Genomic DNA, 23,883 nt, shown 5'->3' on the forward strand with positions numbered 1-23,883 from the left:
GTAAACAGATTTTTCTCTTCCTTCCCCAGGCCTGTGGTAGTGGAGACACGCCCAGCAGATGATCCTACTGCCCCCAGCAACCTCTATATCCAGGAATGAGTCCCTGGGGTTGGGGGTGGGTGTTTGGAATCAGTCTCTGCACCCCCTCCCCTCCCCAGTGGACACAATATAGTGGACATGACATGCCTGTGTCTCCCAATAAATGTGATTTTAACCTCTGCTGTCATCTTGGTTTTCTGTGGTGAGGGGAGGAGGGCCGAATTCCTGGATGCCTACTGACCCCCCCCCAAATTCAACAATCCAGTACATCAGGGATATAGCACAGACTTTATTTCTACAGCACATGGTCACCTCTCCCCCAGCAGCCTTGGGAGGAGGGATTTGGGGACTAAGGGGCTTGCTGTAAGAATAGGGCACTTGAAGTGTGAGTGAAGGGCCAGCTGTTGGTGTCTCAGCTAAGCTGGTCCTCATACTGCTTGCAGGAACAATCACCAGCAGGGGAGACATCCCAACATCTCTCTTGGTACATCTTCCAGACATAAGACTCCTAGGGGTTGGGGTTGGGGAAGAGTTGGTTGGTCACATCTTCAAATGCTTGATAAGATCTGAGCTTTTTACTGCCACCTGCTGATTGAACTTTTATTAAAATTCTCCATGTCCTTGCCCATTTTTCTCCCATTAACACCCCCTTACCTGACCCGTGTGTTCTGTCTCATCCTTGTTTATCAGACACTTCAGGAAAAACCTGGGGTTGGAAGGGCTGTGGGAGATAAGTCAGAACCAGCCTTACTTACCTTCTCCTGATTGGCTGGCTGAGAACCCACCCACATGGAAGCCACAGCCCTTTCCTAACTGACCAAAGCCCGGTATCCCCTCCCCGGATGTTGCCGGCCACGGGCCCACCCTCCTGATTAGCCAGCGGGCCCACGCTCACATGTAATTGGCCAGGTTGTGCTCCTCTAGCGTGTGGGTCTCGAAACCATGCAGTGTCGTATCAAAGTCATCGCTGCCGATGCTGATGCCGCAGATGAAGCACTTGGTCTGTGGGTGGCAGGAAGCATCAGAGTCGAGGCCCACTTGACACCCCCAGGGTCCTGTAATCCCTCTGGATCGCCCCCTGATATGGCCTACCTCCATATCGTCCCTCACTTGCTGTTGTTGGTCTCGGAGCTCACCAAGAGCGTCAGTGATCAGACCTGGGGAGGCAGGGTGCAAGTCAGTGCCTAATCTCTGACCAAATTCAGACTGCTCCTTCTTCTGGCTACCCCCTTCTGAGCCTTGCCTCCCATTCCCTAATCTCTCATCTCCCTAATCTCACCCTGCTGCTTGAAAATAATACCTAGCATTTATTGAGCACTTAGCATGAGACCCTTACTACCTATGAATTGACTTATTTCTCACCACGACCCTATAAGACTAGTATAATTAATATCCCCATTTTACAGATGGAGAAACTGAGGTTCAGAGAGGTAACTTGCCCAAAGTCTCACAGTAGGGAGAAACAGAGCCAGGTCAACCAGATCCCGGGCCTGCACTCTCAGAGGAGCTAGTCTGCCTCTGGGCATCTCCACTCCCACAACCCCGACCAGCACTGACCCTGGATGATGGCCAGCAGGATGACGATGACAAAGAAGAAGAAGGTGATTTCGAAGACCACCCGGTACAGCTCATATTCATCACCTGCTGGGTCCTCAATCTCGTCCCCAATGCCCCCACCTGCTCGGACACCCACGTACATGTGAAACAGGTAACACTGTGGGGGCAAGGTGAGAAGCATATTAGTCATGCATTCAATCATTCGGTATTCACAAAGTACCTACAGGACCCTGGGCTAGTGGGCAGGAGACTCACAGTAATGGCTGAGACAGCCCTGGGCTCGCCCTACATGGCATCAGACAGTGACAGCCCAGAAATGATCAGGGTTGTGACAGGGACAGCTCAGGCAGAGGGCTGAGGGCTGGGACGGGGAAAGCACAGTGTAATGGGGGCGAGATGGGGGGAGTATAGGAAGCGCTGAAGCTCTGAAAGCCTCACAAAGCCTGGGTGATCAGGCAAGGCTTCCTAGAAGCAGGGACATGTGTGAACTGGAACTTGAAGGAAATGTTAGGTGGAAGAGAGTGTTCCAGGCAGGGAAAACCACACATGCAACGTCACCACTGGGGAGGAAAGAAGACATCTGTTCCTGTGAGGAAGTGAAAGAGGGTCAGTGAAGCTGGAAAGTAGAGCTCCCGTGAGCAAGAACAGCAAGAGGAATGAGGTCCAGCCGATGGTCAAGGAGGGCTTCCTGTAGGAGGCAGCACTTAAGTTGAAAGGTGAGGCATCAAGGGAAGGGGTATTTGTACTCAGGGTCTGAGGTGGGTGGGGCAGAGAGACCGTCAGATGCAAAGGGCTTGGGTTGGGAGGAAATACATGATCTTAGGGGAACTGAGGGGCACCAGGCAGCCAGAGAGCAAAAGGCAAGAAGGACTGTGGTTAGACTCAGGCCAGGCTAGCTATTCCCTGGCTATTCATAAGCCATGCTGAAGGCACTGGGGAACCAAGAGGAAGTTCTGAGAAGAGAGAGGAACATGGTCTGCCTGGCATGTGGGAAAGATTTTACACTATCCTTTTTGTGTCCCTGGGAAGTGGGAGAACCTAGTTGTCTTAGGTAAGGGCTAAGACCAGTGACTGGAGGGAACAAGGCTGAGTGGCAAGGCCAGGTCTGGGTGGTGGGGCTCAAACGTCAGGCTGAGGAGCTGGATAGGTCCCAGGAGCACGGTGCCTGATTACAGGCCATCTTCTGAGATAAAGCCCTGGGACAATTCATTTAAATGTGGCCCATGCCTCTAGTAGGAGAAACTCAATTTGGTTATGATCATCTCTAGTAGACTAGAAGAGAAAAAAATGAAACCTGCATGGCATTCTTTGGGTGAAACTTTTAATTACAGATAATGATGACAATAGCTCACCTCTATGGAATCCTTGATCCCTACCAGGCAGTGTTCTACAACTATTTATTCTTAGATGATCAGGGAGCATCACTACGTCCTAAAAGCCACCCTAGGATGTAGGCACTGTTATTATACACTCATTTCACAGGTGAGGACACCAGAGCATAGGGAAGCTGAGTAGCTAAACCCCAAAACATGTAGCTTGTAAGTCAGGCACTGTGCCTGAGCACCTTTCCAATAATAACAGCTTTAAAAGCTCAAATAATACGACAACAGTGGCTAACGTTTATTGAGCACTGTTCGTAGTACCTCACAAGTATCAGCTCACTGAACCCTCACGATAAGCCTACAAGGTAGGCACTGTTCCTAAGCCCCTTGGCAGATGGGAAACCTGAGGGTCAGGGGTGGTCGGAAGTTGCCCAAGAGCGTTGGGGGGAAGGGCTCACCGTCATCATGTCGTCACACTTCATGTCAGGCTCGTCCTCGTCCTCGCTCTTGTTGTAGAGCTTGCGGAAGAAGTCGAAGGCCACCACGGTGTACAGGTAGAGCACCACCGCCAGGAGGCCCACGGTCATCACCAGCTGGGGGCAGGCAGGGGGCGGGTCAGCGCCATGCTCAGCCGGCCCCTCCACCTTGCCCAGCCTTCGGGCTCCTGACCCTGCTGCTACCCAGGTGGCTCTCCCTGCTGGGCCTCACGACCCACACCCACCCTGGCTCGGCCTGCCCTCCTGGCCCCTCCTCACCCTGGCCGCCCAGCCCTCACCCCTCCACCCTTGCTCAGACTGCCATGCTTGGCCCTGCCCGGCTCACATCCCTCAGGCAGTTCCTCTCCACACCTGTTTCCCATCGTGGGTGACGGAGGAGAGGATGGTGCGCAGTGTCTTGACCCCCATGGCAATGTCCAGGAGGTGAGCAGCGAAAAAGAAGTTGTTGTAGTGCCCCAGGAGGGACATCACCATGTACCAGCCCAGGTTCAGGAAAGACTGTGGGCACACAGAGTCAGGGTCAGAGAGCATTCCTGAGGGTCAAGGAGAGCTCGGGGAGCCCCCGGAACATTCAAGAGGGTCAGGTGCGCTCTGGGGGGTCAGGGTGCCATCGCTGGCTTGGGATTACTTGAGGGATCAGGAACACTCTAGAACAATGGAGCACTCTGGGTGAGAAGCCATCCTGGGTGGGGTTGAGGAGCCCTCTGCAGGACGTAGTCTGGAAATCCAAGAGCATTCTAGGGGACAAGGAGCCTTGGGGCGGGTGTTCAGAGGGTGGCCCGAGGAACAGAGGTGCACAGAGGCTCAGGACGTCAGTCCCTGGTCAGGGCTCCCTGGTGCTGGAGCCCCCAACCCTCCCAGGCCCTTCTCCTGCAGGTCCTCCCCCACCTACAAGTCCCTCCTCACATTGTCGGTGAAGATGACCCCGAACTTCCAGATCTGGTACTTGACTTACGCCGATGGACATGAGCCGTCAGGTGGAGGGAAGAGGGATGGCCAGATGCCGGAGGGTCAGACACCTGGGCCACCTCCCCTGCCTGCCCCTGGCCTGGGCAGGATCACCCCTGGCTCACCAGGTAAGCAGCCACCGGCGTGTGGCTCAGGCTTGCGTTCAACGTGTGCTGTGATCTCCAGCATGGACAGAATCCATGCCCAGCAGCTCGGCGATCTGCTCCCGCCCACAGATGTCCCCTGTGCTTGTCCAGACCTGCGCAGGAGAGCACGAGGGCAAAGCAGACCACCCCACTGGAGTGGGGCGAGTCATGGCCTGGGTTGGAGAGGCATCTGGGAACACCTCTGAATTTTCGTGTGAAAAATTGGGGAATGCATTTTTCTGGGAAGAAGGGCCAGAGCTTTTTTCAGATCCTCAGGGGGAGGGTCCAAACGTGAGAAGGTCCAGTTAATTCATTGGCCAAATTATTTGGGATAAACTTATTATTATTAGGCAGGTGGGCAAAGAATCCTATACAACTGGGCCGCCTGTCATCTAAGTGGACTTATCTCCTCCCCCTCACCCCCCTTAATCACTCTGCTCCAGCCACACTGGCCCCCCTCACGGCTCCTCAAATACGCCAGGCACGTTCCTCCCCCAGGACCTTTCCACTGGCTGTTCCCCCTGCCCAGGGCAGTCTTCCCCCAGATTTCCACCTGGCTCACTCCCTTACCACCCTGCACAAGAAAGAGGCAAACCTCTCTGGGCCAGCACCCACACACTCCCCAACCCTCTTACTGGATTATTTTTTCCTTCTGCAGTACTTATCACCGCCTGAAACACCATAAACGTGTTCCTCATCTGTCTGTCCAACTCGAGCATCAAAATGTGTTTACTGCTTGAAGCGTACCTACTGCTTGGACTCCACGCCCTCCAAAATTGTTTCTTGGCACGTAGTAGGTGCTCAGTAAACATCTGCTGAGTGAATGAACGTATCAGCCAACATGTATCTTTTTTTTTTAGGTGCAGAGTACTGGGGATTGGACCCAGGACCTCATGCATGGTGGGCATGTGCTCTGCCACTGAGCATACCGCAGCCCGGATGTTTTCCTATGGGCCAGATACTGTGCACCTAGTAGGTTCATATAAACTTTACAACAACCCTGTGGGGGCGGCCCTCTTATTACCTTAGTTTGAACGTGAGGGAAACTGAGACACCGAAAGGCTCACACAGCTAGGAGGAGAAAAACAAGACAGTCCAGCTCCCCGAGTCAATGTGCTTAAAAACAGAATGCTTTACTTCCTCCCCTAAAATTAGTATTTATTGAGTACTTACCTCTGTGCCAGGCACTGCGTCATACTTGTTATGCACATCGTCGCTTTCCAGAGAGGGGTGTGTGGTTGTCATGCCTATTTCCAGATGGGCAAACTGAGGTGCTCCCTCAGCAAATCCCCCTCGCCCAAGGTCACACACACAGCGAGTGCCTGATGGGGCTTAGGTGGCCAGGGTGGCAGGGAGGGACCCAGCCCAGGAGGCCCATCTATCTGCCCCATTCACATTCTCTCACCTTCCGCTTGACGAACTTGTCCCAGTAGTTGCTGGGGAAAGACCTGCCGAGAGAAAGAGGCCACAAGATGTCAGGGCAGGAGGGAAGAGGAGCCACCAGCCAGGCCAGGGGGCTTTGGAATTCCAGTCCTTCTCTCACAGGGGACTCGACACAGTGGGGTCGCATCTCACTCGGGGTCAGGCTCTAAAGACCCCGTGCCAGGTGAAGTTTGTCCTTCCCCCCTACTGCCATCTTTTGGGGAGCTTAGGGGAGGTAGGTGGCTTGCATTTGGAGCCGGGATGTGCAAAAACAAAAAACAAAAGACAAACAACATAGACCTGAATTCAGGTGGGGAGCCAGGGCCAGCGGTCTGGCCTTGCTCTGGCTCTGGGGAACGGTGTGCTTCTCACTGTTTCATTTAATTTTGTCTGATGAATCAGGCTCTTTCGTTACCAGTTTTATAATGACGAGTCGATGCTCTAACATCCTGCCAAGGTGGCCAATGGGTTTTGTTTGCAGGGGGTGGGATGGGGAGTGGAACAGAGATTTACTATGAATCCATGGATTTAGATCTATTTGCTGTTTCAATTCATAGCCCTTCCTGATGCTCAGGGTGTCCCTGATTTGCCCAGTGGGGGCCCCTTCTAGCTGGTGGCTGGGTCCTTTCAGCCTGTCACCCATTTTTCATTGAGCACATCCTTGCTTTCTGATAAGGTAATCCACTCTCATCTTGCATTTCCCTGCCCCAGCCCTGAAATCTGCCACTTCTCCAAGCTGCTTGGTTCCTCGTTGAGGAAAATGGTATTTAGAAGTCAAGGTCTTAGGTGGGTAGGTATAGATTAGTGGTAGAGCACATGCTTAGCATGCACGAGGTCCTGGGTTCAATCCCCAGTACCTCCATTAAAAAAAAAAGATAAATAAATAACCTAATACCCCCCCTGTCTTGTTGTCCTAAATGCCCAAGTTAATGTCGCCCCCTTTGAACACTCAAGCCACCTCAGAATTCAGACTCATAAGAGTTAATTAAGCACATCTTCCTCCTTCCCCTCCTCCCATCCCTCCTTCCTTCTTTCTCTCTCCCTCCTCTCTCCTTTGTCATTCATTCACTTAGCTTATAAGGCCACTTCATACGGCCTCAAGGACCGAGTGATGCTTTCTCTCTCCAAATCCAAGTCCATACTGGACACACTGAGTAGGCCACGACTTGTCCAGCCGGCTGTGCCTGTCTTAGGTTGTCCTCCTCTGAGGATCTTACCCGTCGTTGGCTATCCAGCCGTCCATGCTGGACACAAAGAGTAGGCCATCTGTGGTCCAGCCAGCTGTGCCTGTCTTAGGTTGTCCTCCTCTGAGGATCTTACCCGTCGTTGGCTATCCAGCCGTCCATGCTGGACACACTGAGTAGGCCATCTGTGGTCCAACCAGCTGTGCCTGTCTTACGTTGTCCTCCTCTGAGGATCTTACCCGTCGTTGGCTATCCAGCCGTCCATGCTGGACACAAAGAGTAGGCCATCTGTGGTCCAACCAGCTGTGCCTGTCTTAGGTTGTCCTCCTCTGAGGATCTTACCCGTCGTTGGCTATCCAGCCGTCCATGATGGACACACTGAGTAGGCCATCTGTGGTCCAACCAGCTGTGCCTGTCTTAGGTTGTCCTCCTCTGAGGATCTTACCCGTCGTTGGCTATCCAGCCGTCCATGCTGGACACAGTGAGTAGGCCATCTGTGGTCCAGCCAGCTGTGCCTGTCTTAGGTTGTCCTCCTCTGAGGATCTTACCCGTCGTTGGCTATCCAGCCATCCATGCTGGACACAGTGAGTAGGCCATCTGTGGTCCAGCCAGCTGTGCCTGTCTTAGGTTGTCCTCCTCTGAGGATCTTACCCGTCATTGGCTAGTCAGCTGTCCATGATGGACACACTGAGTAGGCCATCTGTGGTCCAGCCGGCTGTGCCTGTCTTAGGTTGTCCTCCTCTGAGGATCTTACCCGTCGTTGGCTATCCAGCCATCCATGCTGGACACAAAGAGTAGGCCATCTGTGGTCCAACCAGCTGTGCCTGTCTTAGGTTGTCCTCCTCTGAGGATCTTACCCGTCATTGGCTATCCAGACGTCCATGCTGGACACATTCAGCAGGTCATCTCTTGTCCAGCCGGCTGTGCCTGTCTTAGGTTGTCCTCCTCTGAGGATCTTGCCCGTCGTTGGCTATCCAGACGTCCATGCTGGACACATTCAGCAGGTCATCTCTTGTCCAGCCGGCTCTGCCTGTCTTAGGTTGTCCTCCTCTGAGGATCTTACCCGTCGTTGGCTATCCAGCCATCCATGCTGGACACATTCAGCAGGTCATCTCTTGTCCAGCCGGCTGTGCCTGTCTTAGGTTGTCCTCCTCTGAGGATCTTACCCATCATTGGCTATCCAGCCGTCCATGCTGGACACACTGAGTAGGCCATCTGTGGTCCAGCCGGCTGTGCCTGTCTTAGGTTGTCCTCCTCTGAGGATCTTACCCGTCATTGGCTAGTCAGCTGTCCATGATGGACACAAAGAGTAGGCCATCTGTGGTCCAACCAGCTGTGCCTGTCTTAGGTTGTCCTCCTCTGAGGATCTTACCCGTCGTTGGCTATCCAGCCATCCATGCTGGACACAAAGAGTAGGCCATCTGTGGTCCAACCAGCTGTGCCTGTCTTAGGTTGTCCTCCTCTGAGGATCTTACCCGTCATTGGCTATCCAGACGTCCATGCTGGACACATTCAGCAGGTCATCTCTTGTCCAGCCGGCTGTGCCTGTCTTAGGTTGTCCTCCTCTGAGGATCTTACCCGTCGTTGGCTATCCAGACGTCCATGCTGGACACATTCAGCAGGTCATCTCTTGTCCAGCCGGCTGTGCCTGTCTTAGGTTGTCCTCCTCTGAGGATCTTACCCGTCGTTGGCTATCCAGCCATCCATGCTGGACACAAAGAGTAGGCCATCTGTGGTCCAACCAGCTGTGCCTGTCTTAGGTTGTCCTCCTCTGAGGATCTTACCCATCGTTGGCTAGTCAGCCGTTCATGATGGACACACTGAGTAGGCCATCTGTGGTCCAGCCGCCTGTGCCTGTCTTAGGTTGTCCTCTTCTGAGGATCTTACCCGTCATTGGCTATCCAGACGTCCATGCTGGACACATTCAGCAGGTCATCTCTTGTACAGCCGGCTGTGCCTGCTGAGTGCCCTTGGACTACTTATCTTAAACACTCTGTGCATCAGTTTCCCCTCTTGCACGATGGGACAGTAACAACCAGACCTACCTCACAAGGGCCATACAGCACCTAAGAGAGTTCATGCACCAAAGCTTACAGCACAGAAGCTACCATGTGGGGAGCACTCTCTCAGCAGTGTCATCACCAGTAACAACCTCACAAACACAAGCACCGTTATCTCCATTTTACAGGTCAAAACCGAGCCCTTGCAACCTGTAAAAATCAACAAAGCACTGAGGCGGAAGACATCAAACGTCCGCCAGCAGGAGAACAGTCCCACGTGGAACACTATACAGCCATGACAACAAACAAATCGCATCCACACAGAGAGGGGATGGATCTCACAAACCCAGGGCTGAGTGGAAGATGCCAGGAGAGCTCCCAGTTCAGAGCAGGCAAACCTGAGCTAAGCTAACTGGGACGCACACATGTGCGGTAAACCCACATAAAGCTGGGCCGTGAGAGCATAAAGGTGGTGAGCAGGGTGGGGGCGGTTGGCACAAAGCATATGAGACAAAGGACGAGGGGCGCCAGCAACACAAAGCTTTGCAATTTGGATGGTGACCACGCGGGTGTTCATTTACAATTACTTGCTGAACTCTGTATTTATGTACTAGCCTTTATGTTTTATAACCAATTTTGAAAACGCCATCCCTCCTCCTGCCCCAACTTCCTTGGCTTCCTAATCCTGCACATCAAAGGAAGCCACATCTTATCCAAAATATACAAGAGTTCATACAACTCAATGTCAAAAACCAAAATAAACCAAACCAAACCAAACAAACAAAAACAAACCACCCTGTTAAAAAAAGGGCAGAAGACCTGAACAGACATTTTCCCAAAGATGTACAGATGGCCAACAGACACAAGAAAGATGTTCGACGCTGCTAATCACCAGGGAAATTCAAATCAAAACCACCATAAGATATTACTTCACAGCTGTCAGAATGGCTATCGTCAAAAGGCAACAAACAACAAAATGTTGGTGAAGGTGTGGAGAAGAGAGAACTCTTGTTGGTGGAAATGTAAAACTGGTGCAGCCACTTTGGAAAACAGGATGGAAGTTCCCCACAAAATTAAAAACAGAACTACCAAGTGACCCAGCAATTCCACTCACGACTATATATCCAAAGAAAACAAAAATACCAATTCCACAAGATACATGCACATTTTCATGGCAGCACTATTTACAACAGCCAAAATATGGAAACAACCTAAGTGTCCATCAATAAATGAATGGATAAAGAAAATGTGACACCTAAACACACACAAAATGGAGTATCACTCAGCCATAAAAGAATGAAATTTTGCCATTTGCAACAACATGAATGGACCTCGAGGCTATTGTGCTTAGTGAAATGAATCAAAAGAAGACAAATACTGTATGTTTTGACTTACATGTGGAATCTAAAAAATAATAAATAAAACAAATGAATGTAACAAAACAGAAAGAGACTCACAGATACAGAGAACAAACTAGTGGTTACCAGAGGGGAGTGGGGTTGAGGAGAGGCAAAGACAGGGGAAGGGGATTAAGAGGTACGAAATACTAGGCATAAAATTAGCAAGATACAAGGATAATGTACAGCACACGAATATAACTGATATTTTATAACTTTACGTAAAATATAGTCTATAAAAATACGTAACCACTATGTTTCACATCTGAGGCTAATGTAATATTGTAAATCAACCATACTTCAATTAGAAAAAAAAAAAAGATAGCCACACCCTGCAGGCTACCCCCAACTCCCACCCACCCAGTGTTGTGAGTGGCACCATGCTGGCTACTGGCATGGGGGTGGGAATGGAGGTAGAAACTCACAGCTTTAGGACAGCCAGGTTGGCTTCCAGGTCATAGGCATTCTCCTTGGCCTGTGTCTCCACATAGCGCTCCAGGGTGGCCAGATTCTCAGGATTATACCTAGAGGAGAATAAAGATGGATGAACAGAGAGGAGACAGGAGTTGAGCTCAGTTACTCTATGGGGCCAGGGAGGAGGGTCACTGTAGCCTGCGCCTCTCTCTCTTCCTTTCTTCCCTTTCTTTAGCTCTGTCACTGGCCACTTAGGCTCTACCCAAATACTGAATCAGCTCTATAATTTCTAATAAAACTTATCCACACCCCAGACCTAAGCCAAAGCTCTAAACTGCATCAGAGCCTTGGGTCTTTTCTAGCTTGCCTCCTCAACCTTTCAGACAGCCAGTCATTGCAGACTGTATACCTAGCCTCCTAGACATCTTTGCTACCCACCCTTACCTTCCCTCCCCAGATCTCATTCTGGTCTAGCCCCGTCCTCTCCTGCCTAGCTCCCCTCATCACACCCTGACCACTACTGGTTCTAACTAGCTACTTGGTTTGTTTGGATTCTGAACTGGGAACCCTATGAAAGCATGGCCTGCGGCTGTCTTGGTCAACTCTGGTCTGCAGCATTGCCCAGCACTCACAGACTAGATTTTAGTAAACATGTGTTAAATGAATAATGAGAGGTGAAGGAAGGGAGAGATAAAGAGGCACTAAGAGACACGAAGAGACTGAGGAGCAGACACAGAGAGACATTAAGGCAATTAAAGGGGAGAGTGGCGGTAGGAAACGCTATCTTCTGTCTTTAGGTCTTCGCCAGTGCTATTTCCTTAAACATCTCCAGGATGATAGGTGAGAACCCCAGGTCAAGCCCAGGACTGACCACGCCTTACTCCAGAAAATTCTCTCCTCCACCCCGCTTGGCCAGAAGCGCTCCCTACCACCGAACTCAGACCTGTCGATACCCTTGAGCGTCTTGCCCACGTTTGCTCTCACCTGCTCAAACATCGCCAGGACTCCGTCGCCTCCCACACCCGGGGTGAAGCCGCAGACCCGGCCGCCGCAGACCCGGCCGCCGCGGACTCCTCGAGGACCGGAAAAGGAAAGACTGGTGGAAACGGAAACTACGTCATTGTTTTCGCTCCGGCGCAGTTAGCGCATGCGTGTATGCTCCACCCGAGCAGAATCAACGGCGTGAGAAAAAGCCTGGTCTAGCCAAGTGCGCAGGCGCCTTCTCGTGGCACGCTGGCGAGGAGGCGGGGCTGAGGTTTTCCCCGGCCTCGCGTACCCTGTTCTAGTGCCTGCAGTGTGCGCGCGAGCTGCCAGGGAAGGAGACGGATCCCTGACGGCGTGCACGCACGTCGCGTTGCTCGCGACCCTGAACTCAAAAGCTGTGCTGGAATGCACGTATTAGTCTCCCTTTGGGCCATGGCCAAGTCCCGAGGAAGGTGCTTTTTGAGGTCCCCTTTGCCTCACGCCATGATCCCTAAAGCAAGATCCGAGCTCCACAATTTCAAGTCCCGAACCCGGTCCCACGCTGCACCCTGACGCCAGGGTTAGGGGCCTGCAAAGCTGTTGTGCTCTGCCTGTCAGGGACAGGGGTGAGGGGCTCCTGGACCCCGCCAGATCACGCCCAGTCCCCATAGGCTCCTGTCTTGTGGGTGAGAGCGAGCACCGCATGTGTGTACAGGTTCTGCACACTGCAGGCATGAAAGCACATGCATGTGTCGTATATGTGGAGGTATATGCTCTGGGTACATCCACATGTACGCACACGGGTATCCAGACACGTGCACGTTGACTGGTCTTCACACTGCACAGGGGGTTACCACTAAGTGCCTTATGAGCCCCACCCCCCACCACCCCGGAACAGTAATGGACACTGCATGGTCATCCCCATGCAGACCTGCCATCTACCGGTTGTGGCCAAAGTCTCAAGCACTCAGCAGAGGTTCAGCTACAGTTTTTAGCTGCCACCCAGAACGAGGGAGGGAGTGTTAGGGCACCCCCCCCACCCCAGGTCATAATTAAGATAGTTTGCATCTGGTTTACATTCAGCCCACGGCCCTGGAGGTGGAGGGGGGTCCCCTGGGTCCCAAGGCAAGCTGCCTCTCACAGGCTTTCAGGGCCCAGGGGACAGGGGGTGGAGCCGGCCGCACAAGCCTGCTGGGGCAGGAAGCCAGAGTGGGGAGGGGGAAGGCCACAGCCAGTGGAGGCAAGACGGGTGCAGGGCCTGTGGGGAGGGAGGGAGGTGCCAGCACTCCGAGCCCTGAGGCCCTGCTGGCCCCTGGGCACAGGCCCAGCTCCGGCCCCCAGGAATGGACCTTGAGGACCCCGACATCTTTAATAGGGACCCCCGGGACCACTATGACCTGCTGCAACGGCTGGGCGGCGGCACCTATGGGGAAGTATTCAAGGTGAGGAATCCCCTCCTTCTCCATCACCCTCAGACCAGAGATCTTTGGGGTGAGGCCCAAGAAGGGAAGGGGATGCAATAGGGTCCCAGTCCTTGGCTTTGGTTCAAGGATGCTGAGGAGAGCTCAGGCGAATGGAGCCTGCCTGACTGCCAACTTCCCCTTTATAAGGCTCGAGACAAGGTGAAGGGGGACCTGGTGGCACTGAAGATGGTGAAGATGCAGCCTGGTGAGGAGAGAACCCAGGAGTGCCTTCCCCACACCCCCACCTCCTGGGACACTGGGATCTCTCCCAGACCCCTTCCCTGCAGCGGCCTTTTCTCTCCGGCCCCTCCTTGCAGATGATGATGTTTCTACACTTCAGAAGGAAATCCTCATCTTGAAAACTTGTCGGCATGCCAACGTCGTGGCCTACCATGGGAGTTATCTCTGGTGATGAGCTTAAGACCTGCCCTGGGACCCAGCCCAGCCCCTACCCCCAAACTCCCATTCCTGACGAGGGTACCCCCTACCCTGACCTCGATCATGGATCCTCATTTTTAACTGGGGCACCCCTAACTGGATCTCCAAGTCAAAGGCCCACTTCTCTGACCAAAGGATCCCCAAATCTAATCTCCAATCCAGAACTCCCATTTCTTACAAGGGGTCCCCAAAATGGATCCCTTGTAGTAACCAAACCTGAACCAAGTCCCCTAAAACCAATCTTTCATACTCCTACTCATCAGGTCCCCCGGTTTCACTATCTGTTCCTTTAATATGAACCCCTAAATTCCCTGACCCTCAAACTAATATCCCAGATACCTCAATAATGACTTCTGTTCCCTATACCTGGCACCCTGGCCTCCTCTGTCGCCTCCGAACTTTCACAGCCTGTGAAGTCTCTACCCTGTCTTCTAGATTAGAGTGGAACAGCAGAGGTGCTCTGGCTTAGGAGCCCAAAGACCTGGGTTTGATTCCAGTTGACCTTGAACATATTATTTCCTCTCTGAGCCTCAACTTCCCCATCGGAAAAATGGAAATGGGACTGTCTCACTCTGGTGGGCAAGAGAGAGATGGCAGCTCTTACACTGAAGATCTTGTTGAACTAGAACAAGGCAGTGGGCTAGGAGCTGTCCTACAAATGATTTATTACTGCTATTGTGATTGCTCTCGAACTGTTGTAGGCTGCAGAGGCTCTGGATCTGCATGGAATACTGTGGGGCGGGTTCTCTCCAGGGTATCTACCAAGGTGAGAGGAGCCCCTGCTCCTCCAATCCACCCCTTCTGTCCCTCTGCCATTGTGTCTCCTGGGACTGCCTTTCTGGTCCATATTTCACACAATGAGCCCCTTCTCTGGGCCTGACCTGACCTGGATGATGCTGGGGATGTGACAGAGCAGGCCCTGAGCCCTGTCCTCCAGGACCTGAGAGTCCAGCCCTAGTCTTTCTGCAGGCAGTGACCCATCCTCCTTCCCCCGCCCCATCTTCCTCTGTGTCTGCTTTTCCTTGCCAAGGTCTACTCACAAATTTCAGTATTTCTGCATTTCTGGCTAATTGTGATTTCATGCCCACATGTTCATTTAAGCAGTGAATGCATTTCTGATTCTCTCAGCCTGCTTTTCGCTCTCTTGGAGCATTTGAGGGTGGGGGCGGGGTAGGTCTCTGATCACTTCTGGATTACTGATGTGCACCTCTGTCTCTGAACAACTCCCTGTCTCCACAAAGCTCAGGAAAGGAAGGACTTCATTAGGAAGTCCTAGGCGGGGAATCTGTGGCCCACAGAGAAGAACTGACTCACATCACCAGCTGTCAGACCTGCTCTGTGCCCTCTCTGTCTGTGTCTATATTGTCCCCTCTGAATCTCTGTTTCTCAATGTGTCTGTTTTCCCACTTCTTGGTCTCTGCCCAGCTCGCTCTTTGTCTGCCTCAGTTTGGATCTGTTTCTGATTTTCTGGCCCTGTCTCTGTCTCCCTCTGACTTTCCTCATTTTCACAAAGTCACATCACCTCCTGCTCAGAGCCCTCCCAAGCCTTCCATTTCCCTCCAACAATAAGCCCAAATTTCGCATCACAGCCCACGAGTCTGACGCCCACAACCACCCCAGGCTGACCCACCTTCTCTCCACTCCACCCACTTTGCCAATTTCCAGGCCAACCAGACACTTTCCTACCTCCGGGCCTTTACACTTGCTCATCTTGTTCACGTTGAGTGGGAATGCTCCCATCCTCAACCCCGTCACCTTCTCAGAGTTGCTTTGCTGATCACCCAGTATAAAACGTCATACCCCTTCCCACACATATTTCCTGTTGTCTTTTCTTGCTTTTGTTTTTTTCTATTTATTCGCATCTCACATACTGTTTCTTTCACCTAGATCTCTTGTCTACTGTCCGTTTCCCCCACTGGAACATTCTCTCCACGAGGGTGGGGATCTCTGTCTCTGTGTCCACAGCTGTGTCCGCATTGCCTACCACGGCGCCTGGCACACAGTAAATGTGTAGTCTGTTGAATAAATCTATCTCCCTCTGGCCTCTGGTTCCCTGCATCGCTGCCTCTCTTTTGCTGACCATTCCTTGTCCCCTCCTGTTACCCCCTCTCCATGTGGTACGTGGTGTGGGTGGCAGCCAGGGGCTCCTGGGGCCAGGTTTCCTGGTCCCCATCTGACACCATGCCAGGGTGACCTTTGCAGTCACAAGCCCCCTGTCAGAGCTCCAGATCAGCTATGTCTGCCGGGAAGTGCTCCAGGTGAGGCGATGCTTGGTGGGTTTGTGTGGGGGGAGGCGATGCTTGGTGGGTTTGGGTGGGGGCAGGTCTCTGCTCACACCCCCAGAACACACACAGCCCCCCTCTCCATCCTCCTTCCCAGGGACTGGCCTATATACACTCACAGAAGAAGATACACCGGGACATCAAGGTGATCTAGGGGCAGAAAAGTAGCCTTGGTGGGTGGGGGCCTCTGGGAGATGGTAGTGGTATTTGGAGGGCTCAGGCAGTGTGTGACCAGGGAGCAGAGGCAGAGTTGGGCTGGCAAGAGAGAGGGGTGTCTGTGACAGCCTCTGATCCCCCCTCTCTTCCCCAGGGATCCAACATCCCCATCAACGACCCTGGGGAGGTCAGACTGGGTGAGTGTGGCTGGTGGGGGTGGGGAGGGGGACTGGCTGGGAGCCAGAGGGGACAGGGACCCTAGGTCAGTATGTCTCTCCCTCTGCCTCCAGCTGACTTTGGTATATCGGCCCAGATCGGGGCCACACTGGCTCGACGCCTCTCTTTCATTGGGACACCCTACTGGTGAGGGGTGCCTGGCTGGCAGCCAGGGGTGGTGCGGGGTTGGTGGTGGTGGGCAGCGGCTTTCCCCACCATGGATCTCTGGCAATCTGCATCCTGCCGTTTTGCCCTGCCTCTGCCTTTCTCTGTTGAGCGTTCTGTGTACTCTGTGGCTCTCCCTTGAGTTTTCCATTTCCCTAGGTCTTTCTGTGCATGTCTCCCCTCCACGTGTTTTTCTCAGTGTTTGTGTTGATTTTGATCCTGATCTCTGTCTCTCCATACCTATCCGTGGCTGTCTTTTCTGTCTGTTTCAGTCTGTGGCTCTCCCTGTCTCCTTGTCTCTCTCTGTCTATGTTTTCTAGTCTATCTCTGACTCTCTGTCTTTACCTCTCTCCGTCTTTATTTCTGTCTCTTTGCCTCTTTATGTGTCTGCATCCAACTCTCTCTGTGTCCCATTCTCCGGCTCGCTCCCTGTCTCTCTCCTGTCCCCCCACCCCCTACCTAGAAGTCTCCCCTCCCCTTCATCATGTCACGCCTGGCTTTCTGAGGGTCTCTGCCCATAGGATGGCTCCGGAAGTGGCAGCCGTGGCCCTGAAGGGGGGATACAACCAGCCCTGTGACATCTGGTCCCTGCACATCACAACCATGGAATTAGCCGAGCTACAGCCACCCCTCTTTGACGTTCAAACTCTCAGGTAGGCAGATGTGGCAGGTCCACCTGGTCCCAGAGATCCCACGCGACTCTGTCCCTGAACACCACCCCTCGCCTGCTTCCCCACATCAAGAACCCCTACAGGGGATCCCTCTCCCTTCGAGCCCAACCCGAGAAACTCAGCGAAGAATGCAATTTCTCCACGCCACACCAGGAGCCCCCAGTGCAGGGAGTCCTGCCTTGAGGCTCCCCTGAGACCTCTGCAACTCTGTAACTTGATGAGCAGCATCCCCTGGAAGTGGCGTCCTATGCATCGTAAAACCTACCCCTCATTCTCCTCCTGACCCTCACTGCTCTCTGCTGACCTCAGTGCCATCGGGGGTCCCTCACATCGTGAGATCTGACCTCCACTGAGAAGTCTGAATCCCATGTTCTGTCCTTGCTTTCTAGAATTCTCTTCCTCATGACCAAGAGTGGCTATCAGCCTCCTCGGCTAAAGGAAAAAGGCAAATGGTAGGAGAGAGTCATGGGAAGGCGGGGGAGAGAGGGCCGAGTCAGGGCTGATGGTCTGATGGGAGGGTCTCTGGTCCCCTCATTACAGATCTTGCCTTTTGGGGGGATTATTTATTTATTTATTTATTTATTTACTTTTAGAGGAGGGGGTTGAACCTAGGGCTTCCTGCATGCTAAGCATGCGCTCTAACACTTGAACTGTACCCTCCCCCAGTACTTGCCTTTTTCTTCCCAAGGTCGGCTGCCTTCCACATCTTCGTCAGAGTCACCCTCACCAAGAGTGCCAAGAAACGACCTGGCGCCACCAAGATGCTCAGTGTAAACTTCCCCTCCCTGAGCAGCCTTCCCAAACTCACCCCCTGTGAGAACCCCCCCAGGGCCTCCCTCGGCTCCCTAGAACACTGATGATTTTATTCCACAGAACGCCTATGGCCCTTTCAAAGTCCCTGCTCCCTCTGAAATCCCCAGGGCTCCGCCTTCCAAGACCCTCCAAATTGTACCCCAGACCTTTCCCCCAAGATATGCTGAGTTCTAAAACCTCACAAGTTGCCAACGGCTTCAGGACCCATTCCTGGGGGTTCTCTGGAATTCCAGGGGACACCCGAGACACCTCTGGAATTCTCCAACTTCTCTAAATTCGTCTGATCCCTTCAGACACCTCAGAATCCCCCAGGTGGCAGCTGCCCAGACTTCCCCGCCTTCTTCCTCTATTGGCACCTTCACCGCCAGATTCCCTTAGATGGGTTCTCAAGCCCCTGTGCCAGCCCTCTCCCTGCAGCCCAGCCCTCTGTCTGCTGACCGCCTCCTCCTCCCACCCCCAGCACCGACTGGTGTCCCAGCCCGGGCTAAACAGAGGCCTGATCCTAGAGCTTCTTGACAAACTGAGGAACCCAGGGAAGGGGGCAGCTGTTGGCGAGATTGAAGATGAGGAGCCTGAGGTGAGTGGGCCTTGCTTGGATGACAAAAGCACTGGACGGTCCCCACCTTTGCTCAGGCTGCTCCCCTGCCTGGGGTGTCCCTTTTTTGCCTCTCTTAGAAGGAGAAAAGCCAGGGAGCATGGGGGGCTTGGCACAGAGCTGGGGGCACAGAGGTTACGGGAGAGCCGAGGGCTCCAGACTGGGCTGCTGGAGGCCGGTGGGCCTGACGCGGCTGCCGCTCTGCCCAGCTACCCTCAGCCATCCCTCGGCGGATCTGATCCGCCCATCGATCCAGCTCTGTGGGGATCCCAGTTGCGGACTGCTGTCGTCAGTAGAGAATCCTTAAGCTTTGGAGACCCTTGTAATCCCCTCATCAGATTGCCAGAGACCCCAGAGACCCTCCTCGCTTCTAAACAGACCCTCAGAGGCCCCCCATTACCATCTGATCCCACAAGAGGCCCCAGAGAACCTCATCTACAAAATGATTCTAGAGACCCCTACCTCTCCGCTCTGCACACGGACCCCATAAAATTTCCTATAACCACCAGGACTCCCAGAGACCTCAGAAACCTTGTTCTGATCCCAGATACCCAAGTGGAATCTAAAAACAAACACTCTATAACCATGTTGAGCCCCCATCGCCCTGATCACAAATCTTGACCCCAAAATGAGACCCCTGTAAACCAAGATCCCTCCCCTGAAGGGACAGCTCCAGTCCTAAGATCCTGGCTGCAGACCACACCCACACCCCAGTTCTATTCTTTCTATTCCCGAATCCATGTCCCCAGCTCACTGTGTGTCACCTGCATACCACCCCACCCCAACCCCCATGGCGGCACATAGAGTTCATGATGCTCAGAGGCATGTAGTCCAGACCCACAGCTGACAAGGTGAGATGCCTCCCCACTGCCCCGCCGCCCTCCCCTCCCCCTGGGCCACTGCTGACTCTTTCCTATCCCACAGGCTCGCTTACAACCCCCTGGAGGCTTCAAGAGCAGCAGTCCTAGGTCAGGGACCCTCAGCGTGGGAGGGGGGCTGGGATATGTGTGGGGACCGCCCGAGGCTCATGCCTGTCCCTCCTCAGGAGGAACCTGTCAGAGTCCGAAGATGACTACGACAACGTGGACATGTGAGAGAGCGCCTCAGACCCCACCAAGCCCCACCATCCATGACCCCAACCTCAGGCCCTGCTTTCCTTCCACCACTCAGCCGTGACCCCTGGCTGGACACTCAGTACCCACACCTAACTTCACCCTAACCCTGACCCTCCCACACCAGCCCCCACTCTCCTCCCCACCAACCCTTCACCCCTAACCTCACCCCAACTCAACCCTGGAGCCCCTGCCACATCCTAGTACCCAGCACTCACGTCATTCACTGATTCATGTTGGGCTGCTGCTCCAGACTGAGCTCCTCGACAGCAGGAGCCCTGCCTGCTCTCGCACTGCTGAAGCCCAGCATTGTGCTGGCACACCCTCTGTAGACTCTTTGTGAATATATGTATGAATGAAGGAATGAATGAATTAACAAATGAATGAGTAAACAGATTTTTCTCTTCCTTCCCCAGGCCTGTGGTAGTGGAGACACGCCCAGCAGATGATCTACTGCCCCCAGCAACCTCTATATCCAGGAATGAGTCACTGGGTTTCGGAGTGGGTGTCAGGAATCAGTCTCTGCACCCCCTCCCCTCCCCAGTGGACACAATATAGTGGTCATGACATGCCTGTGTCTCCCAATAAACGTGATTTTAGCCTCTGCTGTCATCTTGGTTTTCTGTGGTGAGGGGAGGAGGGCCGAATTCCTGGATGCCTACTGACCCCGCCTCCAAATTCAACGATCCAGTACAACGTCAGGGATGCAGCACAGACATTATTTCTACAGCACATGGTCACCTCTCCCCCAGCGGCCTTGGGAGGAGGGATTTGGGGACTAAGGGGCTTGCTCTAAGCATAAGGCATTTGAAGTGGGAGTGAAGGGCCAGCTGTGGGTGTCTCAGCTAAGCTGGTCCTCATACTGCTTGCGGAAACAATCACCACTAGTGAAGAAATCCCAACATCTCTCTTGGTACATCTTCCAGACATAAGACTCCTAGGTGTTGGGGTTTGGGAAGAGTTGGTTGGTCACATCTTCAAATGCTTTATATGATCTGACCTTTTTACTGCCACCTGCTGATTGACCTTATATTAAAATTCTCCATGTCCTTGCTCATTTTTCTCCCATTAACACATCCTTACCTGACCCGTGTGTTCTGTCTCATCCTTGTTTATCAGACACATCAGGGAATACCTGGGGTTGGAAGGGCAGTGGGAGACAGGTCATAACCAGCCTTACTTACCTTCTCCTGATTGGCTGGCTGAGAACCCACCCACATGGATTCCACACCCCTTTTCCTAACTGACCAAAGCCCGGTTTCCCCTCCCCGGATGTTGCCGGCCATTTCCACACCCTCCTGATTGGCCAGTGGGCCCACGCTGACATGTAATTGGCCAGGTTGTGCTCCTCTAGCGTGTGGGTCTCGAAACCATGCGGTGTCGTATCAAAGTAGTCGCTGCCGATGCCGATGCCGCAGATGAAGCCCTTGGTCTGCGGGTGGCACGAACATCAGAGTCGAGGCCCATTTGACCCCCCCAGGGTCCTGTAATCCCTCTGGATCGCCCCCTGATATGACCTACCTCCATATCTTCCCTCACTTGCTCTTTTTGGTCTCGGAGCTCACCAAAAGCGTCAATGATCAGACCTGGGGAGGCAGGGTGCAAGTCAGTGCCTAATCTCTGACCAAATTCAGACTGCTCCTTCTTCTGGCTACCCCCTTCTGAGCCTTGCCTCCCATTCCCTAATCTCTCATCTCCCTAATCTCACCCTGATGCTTAAAAATAATACCTAGCATTTATTGAGCACTTACCATGAGACCCTTACTACCTATGAATTTACTTAATTCTCACAATGGCCCTATAAGACTAGTATAATTAATATCCCCATTTTACAGATGGAGAAACTGAGGTTTCTCCTCTTCTGAGGTCTCCTCTTCCTCTCCAAGTTCACTTCAGAAAGAAAAATGGGAGGAAAATACTTAAGGGCTAATCGTGTATGTAAATTAAGGAGGACCACGGGGGTGCGGGGGTGGCGGGAGATTGTGAAACAGCACAAGTTTTTTTTGTTGTTAAATTTGTTGTTGAAGTCTACTCAATTTACAATGCTAGTTTCAGGTGTACAGCAAAGCAATTCAGTTACACATACATAGATATTTTCTTTCCCATTATAGGTTATTAGAAGAAGTTGACTATAGTTCCCTGTGCTGTGCAGTGGGTCCTTGTTGTTTATCTATTTTAAATACAGTGATACATACCTGCTAGCCCCCAGCCATGCTCTGTTAAAAAGGCAGTTTGATACAGTGGAGCCATCACCAGCATTCAGGCAGCCCTCTCGGCAGAATCTGGGTGACTCCAGTTACGTTACCACTGTCTCAGAGTCTCCATGGCCAAAGTAGAGAACTCTGTAATAAAAGGTGTTGGCATTGTAATTTTAAGAAAGCATGCATCTATCTTGGCTTTTAAAAAAAATCTGAAAAATAAGAAGCCTTGAAATTCCTTACAATGGCACACATTAGGCAAGCTCCCGAACCAACCATCACATCCTAATCAGAGGAAAAGTAACAAAACATGAAGCAGTATCATATTAAATTGTTACACTCTTTTCTTTTTTTTTTTTTTTTAAACAGAAGTCATGAGGATGGTACACAGGACCTCCTTCATGCTAAGCATACACTACCACTGTGCTATACCCTCCCCCTAAATTGTTACATTTTTGACAAATAATTTTCAGGAATTTAACCATAAGGCCTAATGAATGAAGGTCTCGTTATCCTCACTTCTTCCCTAGGTACTAACCCACTTTGGTGTGTTCTCAACTGGAGGAGCGTGAACAGCCCCCACAGTGGATCCCAGCCCCTCCACACCATGGTACCCACCGCTCTGCCAGCAGCCCGTTTGGAAGTCACTGTTACAGAAATGGCACATCTGTTCTGTGTGGCCTCGGTATGCCTTTGTCTCTGGAGGGACTCCACGTGCCTCTGCCGGGCTCCTTGGGGGTGGCAGCCTCACAGCTGCACACACTCTGCAGGGGAGGTCTCAACCCCCCCTCCCCACCTTCCTCCAGAGCCCAGGGGTGATGTTGCACAGGTAATATCATCCTCTGAGCAGCTCCAGGTGTTCATGCAAGTGCTTGTTCTGGACACACGGATGCTGGCAACGTGCCTGGTCCAGAGGAAGCCCCTAACCACCACCCAGGTGAAATCCCCTAGGATTGTTGGGTGAACTGAGGACCGCTCCACTGCTGGCAACGTCAAGACCTGGCTCTTGTCCCTCCAGCGTCCAAACTATCAATGTAAGTCTGCCAACTTTTAGTTCTGCATGGTTCTGGAGACAACACGTTCTGCATTTACTGATTTTATTTAATCTGACTGATGCTGTGACCTGCTAGTCAGTCCACCTGAGGTGGGGCCCTGCACCAAATGCTGTCAGGTCCGTCCCCATCGGAATCCACACCCTCTGGGGTAAAGAGCTCTGGGGGGCCTTTCCTTTGCAGAGACCATGTATAAAGCTAGGTGACAGACACCTCCACGAGCACTCAGCCCCAGGACAACCTCCCCCGCCCCCGGCACATGCTGCGTCCCCGTGGAGCTCCAGGCGTTACCACCGTGACGTTCAAGTCCCTTCTCAGAAAACCGTGCTGCGCTCTCGAAGGAAGATTTCAGTGGGACTTTGAGGGTCCATATGCCCCTGGTGGCCAGATGAATTGGTTTAATTAAGAGGACCTGCGGGCTCTTCCCAGAGCTCTTATATAAGTTACAGAGCAGCACATGGGCCTGGAGGTGTCACCATAGCCACAGGCATCGGGGAAGCTAAAATCCCGCCTCACCCTTGCCACTCAGACCCCCAACTGCCTTTAGTGGCCACAAGGGCGGGCACCTCTGAGTTCACGTTTCCTGGTTCTCTCCCTCCTCCTCAAGGATCTACTTTGCTTCCTGGGGAGGCGTTTGTCCTGCTCCCTAAGAGTCTGAGTCACCACTAAGTTCATGCCGATGTTAGGGTCTCGTCTTGTGAGGCCTGGCTTTGCACGGCTGCTGCAGCAGAGGACAAGCCCTCCTCCCCCTCCTGGGGTCTCCGGCTAAGAAGTAAATGCACAGAAGACAGATGAGCAAGGAGAAAAGCGTGGCAGGTGTGCTGAGGCTTTCC

The 23,883-nt window shown here is 52.8% G+C and overlaps 3 protein-coding genes across 3 annotated transcripts; 1 reads left to right on the top strand and 2 right to left on the bottom strand.

Moving 5' to 3' along the window:
- Positions 1-315: 315 nt before the first annotated feature.
- LOC102514538 (ryanodine receptor 1-like) lies at positions 316-12,827 on the bottom strand. Its single transcript, XM_032461030.1, has 13 exons — positions 12,786-12,827; positions 11,911-12,038; positions 10,938-11,036; positions 5,915-5,957; positions 5,261-5,321; positions 4,322-4,365; positions 3,767-3,913; positions 3,377-3,511; positions 1,597-1,753; positions 1,132-1,196; positions 935-1,041; positions 694-745; positions 316-547 (listed from the first exon to the last, which is right to left on the bottom strand). The coding sequence occupies exons 1-13, from the start codon at positions 12,825-12,827 to the stop codon at positions 452-454; spliced, it is 1,176 nt and encodes a 391-aa protein (XP_032316921.1). The 3' UTR covers positions 316-451.
- Positions 12,828-13,232: 405 nt separating this feature from the next.
- LOC116657640 (mitogen-activated protein kinase kinase kinase kinase 1-like) lies at positions 13,233-20,505 on the top strand. The gene is made up of 14 exons (XM_032461031.1): positions 13,233-13,331; positions 13,500-13,557; positions 13,670-13,760; positions 15,993-16,048; positions 16,170-16,217; positions 16,383-16,415; positions 16,519-16,591; positions 17,131-17,262; positions 17,670-17,732; positions 17,969-18,050; positions 18,554-18,670; positions 19,613-19,656; positions 19,734-19,778; positions 20,217-20,505. The coding sequence occupies exons 1-14, from the start codon at positions 13,233-13,235 to the stop codon at positions 20,356-20,358; spliced, it is 1,083 nt and encodes a 360-aa protein (XP_032316922.1). The 3' UTR covers positions 20,359-20,505.
- On the bottom strand, positions 20,398-22,253 carry LOC116657641 (ryanodine receptor 3-like). The gene is made up of 5 exons (XM_032461032.1): positions 22,242-22,253; positions 21,322-21,498; positions 21,126-21,232; positions 20,884-20,935; positions 20,398-20,737 (listed from the first exon to the last, which is right to left on the bottom strand). The coding sequence occupies exons 1-5, from the start codon at positions 22,251-22,253 to the stop codon at positions 20,642-20,644; spliced, it is 444 nt and encodes a 147-aa protein (XP_032316923.1). The 3' UTR covers positions 20,398-20,641.
- Positions 22,254-23,883: the final 1,630 nt, after the last annotated feature.

Source organism: Camelus ferus, chromosome 18, assembly GCF_009834535.1.
Source record: "Camelus ferus isolate YT-003-E chromosome 18, BCGSAC_Cfer_1.0, whole genome shotgun sequence".
NCBI classification, from domain to species: domain Eukaryota; kingdom Metazoa; phylum Chordata; class Mammalia; order Artiodactyla; family Camelidae; genus Camelus; species Camelus ferus.

What these genes read in the sequence shown, in the direction of transcription:
- LOC102514538 (XM_032461030.1), bottom strand. Translation starts at nt 12,827, where the DNA reads ATGGCAGGTCTGCATGGGGATGACCATGCAGTGTCCATTACT. An exon ending in TCACCCACGATGGGAAACAG is followed by an intron (nt 3,512 to 3,766) that starts GTGTGGAGAGGA and finishes GCCTGCCCCCAG; the next exon opens with CTGGTGATGACCGTGGGCCT. An exon ending in CACAACCTGGCCAATTACAT is followed by an intron (nt 746 to 934) that starts GTGAGCGTGGGC and finishes TTCCAACCCCAG; the next exon opens with GTTTTTCCTGAAGTGTCTGA.
- LOC116657640 (XM_032461031.1), top strand. Translation starts at nt 13,233, where the DNA reads ATGGACCTTGAGGACCCCGACATCTTTAATAGGGACCCCCGGGACCAC. An exon ending in CCTATGGGGAAGTATTCAAG is followed by an intron (nt 13,332 to 13,499) that starts GTGAGGAATCCC and finishes CCCCTTTATAAG; the next exon opens with GCTCGAGACAAGGTGAAGGG. An exon ending in TACCATGGGAGTTATCTCTG is followed by an intron (nt 13,761 to 15,992) that starts GTGATGAGCTTA and finishes TGACCTTTGCAG; the next exon opens with TCACAAGCCCCCTGTCAGAG.
- LOC116657641 (XM_032461032.1), bottom strand. An exon ending in AAGTGAGGGAAGATATGGAG is followed by an intron (nt 21,233 to 21,321) that starts GTAGGTCATATC and finishes TGCCACCCGCAG; the next exon opens with ACCAAGGGCTTCATCTGCGG. An exon ending in CACAACCTGGCCAATTACAT is followed by an intron (nt 20,936 to 21,125) that starts GTCAGCGTGGGC and finishes TTCCAACCCCAG; the next exon opens with GTATTCCCTGATGTGTCTGA.